This window comes from Narcine bancroftii, chromosome 14, assembly GCF_036971445.1.
Source record: "Narcine bancroftii isolate sNarBan1 chromosome 14, sNarBan1.hap1, whole genome shotgun sequence".
NCBI classification, from domain to species: Eukaryota; Metazoa; Chordata; class Chondrichthyes; order Torpediniformes; family Narcinidae; genus Narcine; species Narcine bancroftii.
The window spans coordinates 13,844,417-13,857,828 of NC_091482.1; the positions used below are offsets into that span (position 1 = coordinate 13,844,417).

General features: G+C 37.0%; 1 protein-coding gene across 7 annotated transcripts in view; it reads right to left on the reverse strand.

The window, feature by feature from the left end:
- Positions 1-3,260: 3,260 nt before the first annotated feature.
- LOC138749545 (sodium-dependent serotonin transporter-like) overlaps positions 3,261-13,412 on the reverse strand; it is an 89,203-nt gene continuing 79,051 nt past the window's right edge. For 6 of the 7 annotated variants that reach the window (XM_069911028.1, XM_069911031.1, XM_069911034.1 and 3 more), the window contains 3 exons: positions 12,482-12,582; positions 9,779-9,946; positions 3,261-5,678 (listed from right to left, as the gene is read on the reverse strand). In XM_069911028.1, the coding sequence (XP_069767129.1) occupies positions 5,601-5,678; positions 9,779-9,946; positions 12,482-12,582 (347 nt within the window). In that variant the 3' untranslated portion in view covers positions 3,261-5,600. The remainder of the gene's footprint in view (positions 5,679-9,778; positions 9,947-12,481; positions 12,583-13,412) is intronic. The other variant, XM_069911033.1, reaches the window with a different exon arrangement.

A 13,412-nucleotide genomic window follows, 5' to 3' on the forward strand; every position in this document is an offset into this window, starting at 1 on the left:
TAAAAAAATTACACGGAGACTATGGTAAAACGGTCTCCTCGTGTTCAGTAAAATCCGTGTTTCTGTTATCCATTTGGACTCATCCTTTTCTTCTCAAGGCACTTGCCTGACATTATCACCATCTTGAATAAAACTGCAAGGTTTTCTCTCGAGTTCTTTCGAATCAAAGAATCACAGTTTAACAACATTTCATGAGTACTGGTGTTTGTTTGAAATCACTCATTATCTCTTTTCCTCTCCATACAGAGGCTTTTTAAAAGACATGGTAGTTTCAGGATTATGGTGTAATCATTTAAACTGAAGTGCACTTCACAACTCTCTACTCCACCTTGTGAAGGCAACATCATCAAAGGTATTTAAAGAGAAAGTAGATCGTTTTGAAAGATCAGTAAATTGAGCTCTGTGAGCAACTTGCACAGAAGTCTGAGGCATGGGGTGGATCAGCCCTGATCATGTTAAATGGCAGGACAAACTGGAGAGGTAACGACTTCTGCGCTTATTTTACTATGTTTTATTAATTGCTATCCAGTGAACTAAGCTGTTAAGTATCAAATATAAAAGGTTGTGAATTCTTCTTTAAATTTCACTTCTCGAGTGTTTTAAATTCTCTTTTTTTTCCCTCAGTGGGATAAATGAGCAGAGGCTCATTACAAGAATTGATTAATTTGATATTAAATTGAAAAGGTGAACATTCCAACTATTTTAGACAGTATTATGTTGCAGATAGAACATCCACGTTACCTTTATTCAATGATGCCTGCTTAATCGAGGGTTTGCTGAGAACTCTACAAGGCACATGGTGTAGCACCATTAGCCTTTTGGAAAAGAAACTGAATTCCGAACAGCAGCTAAGAATCTGCATGCAATGAGGCATCAGACCATTTTGGAGTGGTGTTAAAAACAGGCAAGTGAAAAATGTTTGAATTGATACTATTTTAATGTAGTCATAAAATGTTCTTGCAAGAAAACCTAGGATTTGAAGTCGCCGCAGTTGCAGTTATTGAGATTTTTACAAAGGCTTTTGTTGCTGTCTCATGTCTTCAGAAGATGCAAAAATTTATTTTAAAAGTTATTAACTTGTCTGTGTATTCAACACGTCTTCATGTAACACACATTCCAGGGTTTGATGTTTCAGATACCTGTTGATAAAGAAGCTCGTAAAATAGGTGGGAAATTGCCTTCACTCAGAGGACAACTGGAGGGTTCATCTCCTGAGGCAATTATGGATAGAGCTCACAAATAAGATGTAATTACTATGATGGGATTATGCAGTTAGGCCTCCCTATTAGCCGTGTGGGATAGAGGAATTGATATAAAAGCAGATTTTGTAAAAGCATCAGGGCTGTGGAAATGGTTGATTTTAATTTCTCCAATATTGACATTAATGCAAGAGGCCTAGATGGGTCAGAATTTCTTAGGCACATCTAATAGTGTTTCTCAAAGTGGTTGATGGTGGTTCCAACCAGGAAAAAGGCCATTATCAACCTTGTGTTTGGAATTGAGCCTTACTGGGTGATTGGAGTTCAAATAGGGGAACATTTTGATACAGTGATCACAACTTGATAGATTTTATTGTAGCTTTGATAAGGATTGGGGGAATGCAAATTAGAACAAATATTAGGCAGTAGATTGGTGCAGCTCATGTTATTCTTTTGTTTAAGAATGTCAAAGGGATAATCTGCTACATCGGTGGCAAAGAAGCAATGGGGGACGATTCTTGGAGATAGTCAATATGGCTTTGTGCAAGGCATGACATATCTTAAAAGCTTGATTGAGTTTTGTTTTTTGAGGAGGTACAGACGATTGATGAAGGTAGGGCAGTAGTTATTGTCTACATGGAATTTAATAAGGTATTTCACAAATCCCCCCCATCGTAGTCTGATCAAGATGAAGAACATGGGCTCCACAAGGACTTAGATTCAAAATTGGGTTGGTGTATCTCTGTGACAAGTGAGGTTCTGCAGGAATTATTGCTATGACCTCTGTTATATTCATCTTAAATTGATTAGTAAGTTTGCAGATGATATAAAATAATGGAGTTGCGGATAGTAAAGGTTATCAATGATAAAGTAGGATTTTGGCCAGTTGGAGAAATGTTATATGGAGTTAAAGCCGGATAAGAATAAGATGTTGCACTTGGAAGGGTACATACAAGGGAAAAGTTTACAGTAAAAAGGGCAAGTCTTTTTAGGAGGATTGATGTACTGAGAATTCTTGGATTGCATGTTCATTGCACCTTGAAATATAAATAGATAAGGTGGTAAAGAAGGCAGATGCTATTTCAACCATTATTTGTTAGGATATTGAGTATAGAAGTCAAGGTCATGTTGTAGCTGTACATTTTGATTGGGCAACCTTTGGAGTATTGTGTGCAGTTTTGGTCATATTGAAGGAATACTGCAGAGGCTTTGAGGGCATAGAAAGTGTTCACCAAGATGTTGCCTAGATGAGATAGTATTAACTAAGGTAATTTTGGATAAACTTTGGTTGTTTTCTCTGGAGTGAGAGGAGAGCTACTGGAAGTTTCTAAAATTATGAGGGGCATAGGGAGGTTAGATGGTCAGAAACAAGAACTGCAGATGCTGGAACCAGGCATGACCAAAAGGAAGCAGGAGGGACTGAGCACACTCATGGAGGGAAATTGTCGATGTTTCTGGTCAGAACTCTTCATGGAAACTTTCCTGTGGTAGAAATGTCAAGCAATAAGAGGGCAATGGTTTAAGGTTCAGAGACCAGTTTTTTTTAAATTAAATAAATTTTCCAGTAGTATGCCTGGAATGCAGTATTGGGGGGGGGGGGGGAGGTGAAAACAAGTACAATGGTGATATTTAAGAGGCTTTTAGACACTTGAATAATCAGAGGGTTATGAATCACATGCAGGCAGATGGGATCCTTTTAAAGTGGCATTGTGGACAATGCAGATATGGTGGGCTGAAGGGCCTATTCCTGCACTATATAATTCTATATCAAAAGAGAAAACTAACTCAAAACACACATTTCACACTAAAGGAAATTGTTTTATGCAAACAAATTTTAGAAAATAAAATTCCTATTTTGCTGAGACTAAAATCATGTGGAACCATAAAGTCACAGATTTACCACAGTTAGGTCCTACTGTCCATACTGACTTAGTTGGCTACCAAAGCCAGTCCAATTTATAAATAACTAGATTTTGAGCAATGAGCAAGAATCAACAAAAGAAGCCTGTGATTTTAATTTTAAGTACAAATGTGTTAGGTTGAGAAAGTATTAATGCAAACTCATGGAAATGATAAACTTTAATCATGTAAAATGGTACCAATAACAATAGACATACATCTACTTAAATACAAAAGCTAGACAAATACATTGGTCAGTAATGCATGAACAGGCATTTCAATAAACTTACAAACTTGAGCAACAAATCCAGTTGATGTACAAAATGGCTTGATGTAACCAGTTCCACAAACTGATTAATCTTACAAATATAGATTACATCAGGTTTGTGCCCATTGTGTATTTGAACTTGACCGATGAAAGAGTTGTAAGCCACTAGATGGAGCATTTCACTGCACTATAAAGTCTTTCAGAAGTATATCTTGTAAGCTAGCCAACTTTTACAATATTCACGTAATGTCTCAGTGATGTCAAATTGAGTTTACATACAAATACATTCTGATGCTAACAAACCTGGCTTGAAATATACACTGCATGGGAAGAAATCCCAGAGGGAACATTTGTACTGGGTGAAGATTTTTCACTTATACCAATTCTGCTTTTGCATTGTTTGTGGGTCATCTCATTTGGTGCAGAAGGATTTTAGATTTAACTCCACTATTTTCATTTTGTGCCGGCAAGCAATACAACGGCCAGTTCTTCCTATCCTCCAGCAATGGAAAAAAGCACATATTTAAAAGTAAATGACAAGAATACACATTGCTGGATGAAGTGAGAAAAAGCCGGTGAGTAGAGAAACAATTACAACTTTTTTTTCACTGCATCAGAACAAGTCAGTTTTCTGTCCACGTCATCACTGTTTAAAAGGACAACTGAAGACTGAAGTTTACAGTAGTTAAACCCCTTCCTTTAATTAAAATAAATTTAATTTGACCGTCTCTTGCATCACCTCTGCCAAATGTCTTATTTGGCCACGAAAATAACTTTGTATTATCTATCCTACTTACATTGAGGCATGTTTGTTCAAAAGAATGCCTAGTGAACGACTTGCCAATTGACTGAAACAGGTGGCAAAAAGAATGTTTCTAAAGACGATCACATGACTAATGTTGCCCTCTAAAGGACATGGGCACAATACTTCAAAGTAACAATTTCAATTTCACGTTGGTCTTTTATTTCCAATACGACTTTTTATATTCCCAGTAAAAACAAATCAGATTTTTACTTCTCAAGATGGAACACATTGATCATGATGTATTTTCCCTATCTTTTACAGTGGTTAAGGACAAAAATAATTTCACAGATATTTGCAGTATATGCTTCTGTTTTCCAATTTGTAAACCTTAAAAAAGATACCATTTCTGGTCTGAATAGAAACAAATAAATACAATATAAATTTTGAAGAGATTTAATTCTTTTTAAACAACTTGGTCAGATCTGCAGGAACTAATAATTATATGCTCTACCTAGTTGCAAAGTAGCTTACTTTGAGGATCTTGGCCATTGTTTATCTTACAATATGCATCATTTTAACTCTGCTTATTATCTTGTTCGAGTTTGTCATACCCAAAATGCTAGCAAAGCAGTTTGGACTGCCAAAAGCTTTGATGATGTTGCCATCAGTAAACAAAATTTCTATTTATCATTTAACTTTGACACATTTACAAGTTAAAATAGTAATGTGGTTTGATGAAAAATCACTGAAGTACCCAAACCCGTTTTAAAATATGGAATACCTTGCAAAATTATTTTCATTTCTTGCATAACATTTAAAGCAGAAAATCCATATTTTATAAAAAGCAAATGTGTACTATCTATTCCAGTTATCTTTCTTTGAGACTTAAGGTCGAGTTGTTTAGAAAATTGAAATTAAGAAATAAGGCACCCAGAACACAGACGTGAAGTAATATACAGAATACGACAGCTTCACGACTACACGTACTAAAAATTAAAAATATACAATTTGGAGCATATATTCAAGGCACACTTCAAATAACTATTATAATTCACACATATCCATCTTGCATTCAATGCAAGTTTATAATTAACATTGAAATGGTGCTTTGAAAGCTTGGTCATTAAAAAGAAATCTGTTGTATTCCAATGCTAAGTTACAAGAAATATGATCAATATTTTCTCAAATGAAGTACATCAACTACATTTTAAAGGTAGCAACAGTCTGCAGCCTCTGGGTATTTTTTCTTTCATTAAAAATTATAGCACAATGCCCAATGGGCAGTAAAGAAAAAATGGAATGTTTATACAACTATTAATTTTACATTTTTGTGCACGAATGTTTATATCACTACAATTTGACAAAAATCAAGAATTTTTAAGGAAATACTGATGTCACTGAAGCTGCAGCTTGTGGCTCACTCTGAATGTGTGTGTGTGTATTACACTGGGTTCAGTCCAAGAAGTTAAGTGCACCATAATGCCTGTTTTTAAACATCATTCAGGTGGACACCGGAATTAGGAGTTTCATTTCCTTCAACTTCAGGTGTTATGCTTCTCAAGAGCCTCTGTAAAACCAATCAAAATCACATTCTAAAATTTACTGTTGACATCATAGCAAGTTACCAGTCCTGGAAACAGCTTGATAGTTTATTCAGGCTTATTAAAAAAAAATCAAACTTTTTGAAAATGGAAGCAATTCCAAACTAAACTGCTAAAAATTTTCTTTTAATGCCACTAAATTTAGGATTTCAGAAAAAAGACATTATCACTGACCCTGATGGTCAAGATTTGTTAGCACATTTCCTAACTGTACGTATTTACCAACATGGAAGGCTAATTTGCTGAAATTCCCCACCAGTTAAACCTGCCAAATGGAAAGGGATAGCTAAGAGGAACCCGACTATCTAATTTACCAAATTCCTAATTTATTGAAGTAAGTTTCCGGGTGTTGAGGATAGTTACAAGTATTCAAAGATCTTGATAGATTTGCTGTGACTAAAAAGATGACTGCTAGTTTATAGATGGGGTTGTTCTGTTGTTGACTTGCCAGTATGCAGAATTGTTCAATATACTGTAGATTTATATTACTAACTGCCTTGGTACCAATAAAGGCAGCAATGCATTAGCTACCGAGTTTGCCACAATTGACCAGCATTTTTCTTATTTTCATACATGATGTTGGTGAGATTGCCTTTGGGAATATTTTGTGCAGTTTTTGTAATCCAGGCAGACAAAAAAAAAATCATTAAGCTGAAAAGATTCATAAGGATGTTAACGGGACTTGCAGACTTAAATTATGAGAGGAGCACAGGAGGATCTTGTCCATGTTTATAAAATTATGATAGGTTAATAGTTAGTCTTTTTCCCCAAAGGAGGGGAATCGAAATCTAGAGGGATTAGATTTAAGGTGTGAGGGGAAAGATATAAAAAGAACCTGAGGGGCACCTTTATAGCACAGAGGCTGGTGGATAAATGGAATGAGCTACCAGAGAAAGTGGCCGAGGTGGTTGTAAGATAATCAAACTGTTACATAGAAAGGTTTAGAGGGACGAAGAACAAATAATTTTTGTGCAGGACTGACTTTTTTGTTTTATCAAATAAGTGTTCCATCGGTACATAACAATAAAATAAAGTATTAACAAATCTTGTGTCGCAATACAAATAGTTAGTTAAAAAGAAAAACACTATACTAATTATCTAATTCAATCCCTCCCTTTGGAGACAATTGACTAACACAAATAGTCCATCCACTACTAATAATAAAAAGGAAGATAAACATTGGGTTTAAAAAAAAACCGAGTTTAGAATAATTTCAGTAGAGGAACATCTCATTTTTTTCTAAGCCAGATATGCCTTGATTATGAGTGGGAGGGACAGCATCTTTCAATCTCATTAAAATAGCCCACCTTGCGAATAAGGGAGGCAAGGGCAACGATGTGGGATTGTGAAGCAATAAGAATTAAACTAGATGGCTGCCTTTTCTTCAGGAAGAAACAGTTGCTGGGTTAATTCTCCAACTTGACAGTTTGCATCTCTCACACAGTGATGTGTCTTTTGTCCATGTTCTCACTTCCTAACTGCTCCCATCAACTCATATAAACCAAATAACTTTGTTTACAGTTTATCTTCATGGTCACTTCCATTGAAACATATCATAGAAACTCCTCTTTCTCTAACTTCCCTCATTGCAGTTTTAGAAGGTTCTTTGATCTCCTTTTCAGTTCAAAACAGGAGTCTTGAACCAAAAAAACAAGCTTGACTCTGTTCCTCTTCTCAGCTATGGCCTAGTCTGCTTGTTTTGCTGGCATCCTCCAGTTTATTTTATTTTCAGTTTCCTGAATCAAACTAGGACATTATGGGAAGACATTGTATGAACCCAGACAGAAATATTTGCAAAGTGCCAGAAGACTGGAAGATGGCTTTATTTAAAATGTCAGTCATGGTAACTTACTGTCGTGGAATCCGAGAGACACAATCTACTTGCACTTGGAAAGGCAGAAACAGATTAGGGATGATTAGCATGGCTTAATGCATGGGGAAAGTGACAGTTTTTGAAGAGGTGACCACAAAGATTGATGTGAATAGGGCGATAAACATTGTCTACGTGGACTTTAGAAATGCTTTTAACAAATTCCCGCACGGCAAGTTGGTCCGGAAGGTCAGATCACTCGGGATCCAGAGGGAGCTGGCCAAGTGATACAAAATTGCCTTGATGGTAGGAGAGAGAGGGTGGCAGTGGACAGTTAATTACTCAGATTGCAGGCCTGTGACCAGTGGTGTGGCACAAGGATCAGTGACGAGTCCACTGTTGTTTGTCATCTCCATCAACAACTGGATGACAACCCAAGGATCAGTGACTTCACTCAAGTTGGTGTCTCCCGGTGTGGTAATTCATCGTTTTACCCCTGGGTTTTGGGAGGGGGGCAGGGTGGTGGTGGAGGGGCTGACCTTGTAGTGCGTGCAGAATAAACCATGTGATTCATTTAGGTGTCACTTGCTGCATTCCGCACCCCATGCAGCCCCCTCGTGACAGCAGTGGCTAGCACGGTTAATAAGTATGCAGAATTGGTGGGCCAAGAAATGGAAGATTAAATTTAACTTGGACAAATGCGAGGTGTGGCACTTCTGCAGTTAAAACCAGGGTGGGTTACAGTGAATACTGGGTCATTGGGGTGTGTTGTAGGACAAAAGGACTTGGAGAGGAGAAAAAAGAAATATAGGTAATGGTTCCCTGAAAGTGGTGACGCAACTGTAACAATGACACAGGAACTTAGTGAAACCACAGTTGGAGAATTGTGGACAGTCCCAGTCACCCAACCATAGGAAAACTAACATTAAGCTGGAAAGGATGCAAAAATGATTTTTAAGAATATTACTGGTATCGGAAGTTTGAATTATCAGGAAATGCTGGATAGTTTAGTTTCGAGAAACAGACCAATAACGGGCCCCATCTAGCCCATGTCACCCAAATACACCCATGTGACTAATTAACCTACTAACCCTGTATGTCTTGAACGCGAGGAAAACTGAGGATCCACAGGATACCCATGCAGACACAAGCTCATTACAAACATTACCCAATCACTAGTGCTGTAAAAGCATTGTGCTAACCTCACTATAATAACCATGATGTCTTGATACTTTTCTTTCTTGAGTGTAGGAGCCTGAGAGGAGACCTTGCAGGTTTATAAAAGCATAAAGGAAGCAGGGAAATATAAAACTAGAAGGCAGAGGTTAAAAGAACAACAATTTCCTTCAATCGATAGCTTAGATGTAGGAAATGAAAGAAAGATGTATGTCATTGCTGTCCAACAACAATGTTTAAAATATACAAAAATTTTGTTAGCATAAATGGACCAGGAGCATTAACCGCCCAGGAAAAATGCTCAATTGTATGTTATCCTGAATTGCTAGGACTCCTTCAGGAAAGAAGCAAGAAACTGAAGTGTATACCAGAGGATAGTATATAAACAACTACAACTTTTGCTAAAAAATGAACAATTATCAGCTGTAAGGATCTGGATATCAAACTATGGTGTATTAATTTAGGTCAAGGGAGGAAACTCAAACTAGATTGCACGTTAATGGAGTAGGGAAGACTTAAAAGTAAAAATCATCCAATGTCTAGACCAGAGTGCCACCAACTGAACAAAGACAACTAAAATAGGAACTTATTTGGGCAACGCAGACCAATTAACTCAGATGCGGGACCTGTGAAGATGGCCAATCTCAGGGTGCTATTTATATCATTCGAATCAACTGTGTTTTGTTTTACAGCAACCCTTGACAACTTATGCAAGAACATGACAGAAATACCAGTTCAGTAAGGGTTCAAGTGCGGTAGATTCGTTTCCAATTTTACTTGGTGAAACGCAGCATTTTAGGCCAAGCCTCTTCTCGATTCTGATGAGAAATGAGATTACACAAGACCCAAAACTTCACCAATGCTCCATACTAACAGTCAGACTATGGGCTGAGTAAAGATAAAACTGAAGGCTGTTGGATGACTATGGACATTATTCCAAGGAGGTTCAGCAGGGAAGGAGGAGGAAATTCTACAAATGAATCCTGAATCCAAACAACAGGAAATATTAAACACAAACAAAAAACAAGCAAGAGACCATGATAGGGTTATTTAATAGGTAGATGAATGTCTACCACCTACCTGTTTCAATGTTCCTGGAGTAATTATAATTTTATAAATCATGTAGGATGGAACACAGACAACAGATGAAATGCCTATTAAGTTGCCAACCACTGTAGTCCAATAAGGGTAGGTGTAGTCAAAGAGCTTAAGGTTTAGATGAATTGATAGGAAACTACCAATGATAAACTGTTGGTGAAAAGAGAGAAACATAAACAAATCCAAACATACAATCCTTTGATTAGAAGGAAAAGAGTGATGTCAAAAATTATCAGCTTGAAGTTCTAATGAGCATTTATACAAGTAGGGTTTGACAAAAGAACTGAATTTGGAAAGAAATATGTGCATTTGTTTCAAATGGTATATATTTTGAGTGCTTGCAGAACAGACATAGCATGGGTCAAAGCACTTGCAAATTCTTTCATTGAAAAGATAATTTTGCAAACAGTGTTTTGCAAACTAAAAAGGGCAACGCGTCAGCCTACAGGAGGGAGATTGAAAACTTGGCTGAATGGTGCACCGACAACAACCTTGATCTCAATGTCACCAAAACCAAGGCGCTGATTGTTGACTTCATGAAGGGAAACCCAGAGGTATATGATCCAGGAATCGGAGGTGGAGAAGGTGTGCAAATTTAAGTTATTGGGAGTCACTATCTCAGAGGAGCTTTCCTGGTCCCAACATTCTAATGGCATCATAAACAAAAGCATGTCAGCGTCTCTACGTCCTCAGGAGTTTGCAGAAGTTTGGTATGACATTAGAAACCCTGGAAAATTTCTACAGATGTGAGGTGGAAAGTGTGGTGACCGGTTGCATCATAGTCTAGTATGGGGACACAAAATACCCCTCAGCGTAAAGCCCTCCAAAAGGCAAAACCCTCCCCACCATTGAGAACATCTACAGGGAATACTGCCATCAGAGAGCAGCAGCAAAGGAGATGCCGAGATTGGTATTGTATTAACTATGTTACTTTGTACTTGTATTACTTTATTTTGTATTTTTTCTGTACGTGAATTACTTACTTTCTTCATATGTTAAAATTAATAAAGTTTTGAAAAAAAGAGAGCAGCAGCAATCATCAAGGATCCACATCACCTGCTCTACCATCAGGAAACGGGTCGAGGTGCCACAAGACTCGCACCACCAGGTTCAAGAACAGCTCCTCCCCCTCCACCATCAGACTCCTCAACAGCACACTCAATCAGGGACTCCTTTAAGGACTCTTATTTTTGCCCTTTATTGATTTCTTTCCCCTTTCTCTGTATTGCACAGTTTGTTTCTATTCGTTATCTGTTTACAGTTCTTTAGTTAAATGTGTATGTTGGATACAATTTTTCTTGCCAATAAGTGATCACTCTGCCTCGCCTACAGGAAAAAGAATCCCAGAGTTGTATGTGATGTCAACCAATCTGAATCTAAACCTGAAGTTATGCAAGTAATTACATGTTCAATATTGTTCACCCTCATTTATTGCCAATCTGTATTTCTTGGCATATCTTATTTCTTGGTTTTAGAATTGCTTTGTGTTAAGATGATTAATACATGTCAATTTCTCTTTCTACAGATGCTACCCGTCCTGACGTTGTTTGCTGTGGAAGACTACTGACTTTTAGTGGAGACGAGTGTTAATAAACCTTCAACTCCAGGCCTAGAAAGCCTGACTAATCACAACTATTTGGTGAAGGCAACACTTGTCTCAGCTGGCTGTTAAGCAGCAAGTGGAGGAATTAAAGGAGAGGAAATTATGGGAGAACTTGTGGAGAATATGGGCTAAATGTGCAGTTGTCTATATTTCAATAAGCAAAGGACTGCTTCATTGGCATATCATTTTGTAATATTAGATTGACAGAAAACGTAGGAGGTTGGCTTTCGAGAGTAGAGCATGAAGGATTCCTCCCAATGCTAGTATGTCATTTATAATTTTAGTCCCACAAACAGCAAGGTGAAAAATGACCTGAGAACCTGCCTTTAGAGGTGTTTTTTCAAATTTAATTTTAATTTAAATGTACAGTCCAGCCCATGAGCCTGTGCCACTCAAATATACCCATGCAACCAATTAACCTACAAACCCCATGGGTCTTTGCTTTTTTTAAAAAAAGATTGATTGGGTTAAAGGATAAAGAAAAAAATCATGAAATCTTATATCCATCTAATCAATAGTGGATACATTTTCCCTTTAATTTTTAAGTCCAGAATAACCAGCATAAGTTTTCAATTCCTGACTTGGCAAGCATATGACCAACATATTAACAGTGCAAAATGTAGAGAGGGACATTTTACAGTCACAGAAAAAAGTGAATTGCCTTTGGCTGTGTTAAAGTTAAAATGGACTTGAATAATTGGCTCTATTAAAAGATTGATTTCACGAACAAGAATGAAAGAATAACCTATCCATTACATTATAATTTGCATTTAATTTCTCCAGGTCTCTTTGTAAAGATTAAGGATTGTTTGCTGGTGGGCATTTAAGAACACTGACATTTCACCTTTTCCTTCAATTCAATCATCTCTTCTTTAGCTTTCATCAATTCTGCAGGAAGTGAATCTTTACAATTCAATTTCACTGGGTGAAAATTTACAGAAAGCACTTGGGTTCACAGTGGGTGCTAAAAGGATGTATAGGAAGATCATCTTGATCTTCCATGAGATTTAACAGCAATATCCAAGTAGCACAATTTAACAGATGAAGGCAAAATTAGTAAATAGCTGGCCAAGTAATCTTACCAGAAGGAAAAATGGGCTAATGGCAACCCAACATATCTGCCAGAACAAGCCTGGACTGAAACCAAGCATTTTTTGAACAGCCCGGCAAAAACGCTTCATCCCTAGAACATTAAGAGAAAAAGACAACATGAATCAAGCCCAACTGTTCAAAGTAACGAAGGGTCTCCAACCTCAAAGAATAACTATTTCTCCTCACAGATGCGGTCTGACCTGCTGAGTATTTCCAGTATTTTATGCTTTACGTTTAGCTCAAAATTCAGGCTGTCAAAAGTTCTTCATTTACATTAACCCATGAGATATGGTGATTCCAGGTGAGACAATTAATTTAAATTATTTGAAGTTTTACTATTCAAAGTTAAAACTAGTGAAAAGAATTCTAGTGAGTTGTGTGAATGGAATTAATTTCCCATCTTAGATCACTTGTCTATCCCTGAATAATTTTTTGATTATTGTTAAGTAGCAAGTTACTTGTATTATATTACAGTGTCTCTAACAGAAAAATCCCAAGTACAATGACATAATTAAAATGGACTCCAACCTAGAAGAAATGTTAGTTTAAGGGAAATGATTAAACCGATTACACTCTACTACTGCTACTTGCATAATGTAATGAAGGAATCAGATGGTCATTCCAAAAAAAGTTAGTTTTTTTAACCAATTTTTGTCCCCTTGTTCCATTTTCCCGAAATTTATCTTGTTGAATCCATTTATTTTTCCACCCCTTGTAACTGGCTTTATTTCAGATGGTTAAATTGAATTTTACAAAGAATTATATAGAACAGAAACAGAAATGTCTATAGACACTGTGAGGTAGAAATATATAACCAACATTTCAGGCCTGAGACCTTTGTCAGGTACGAGGGAAAAAAAAGCATGCAGATGCCTGAATATAAAAGTAGGAAGGCAGGAGGAGGAGCATAGGTCCAACAGC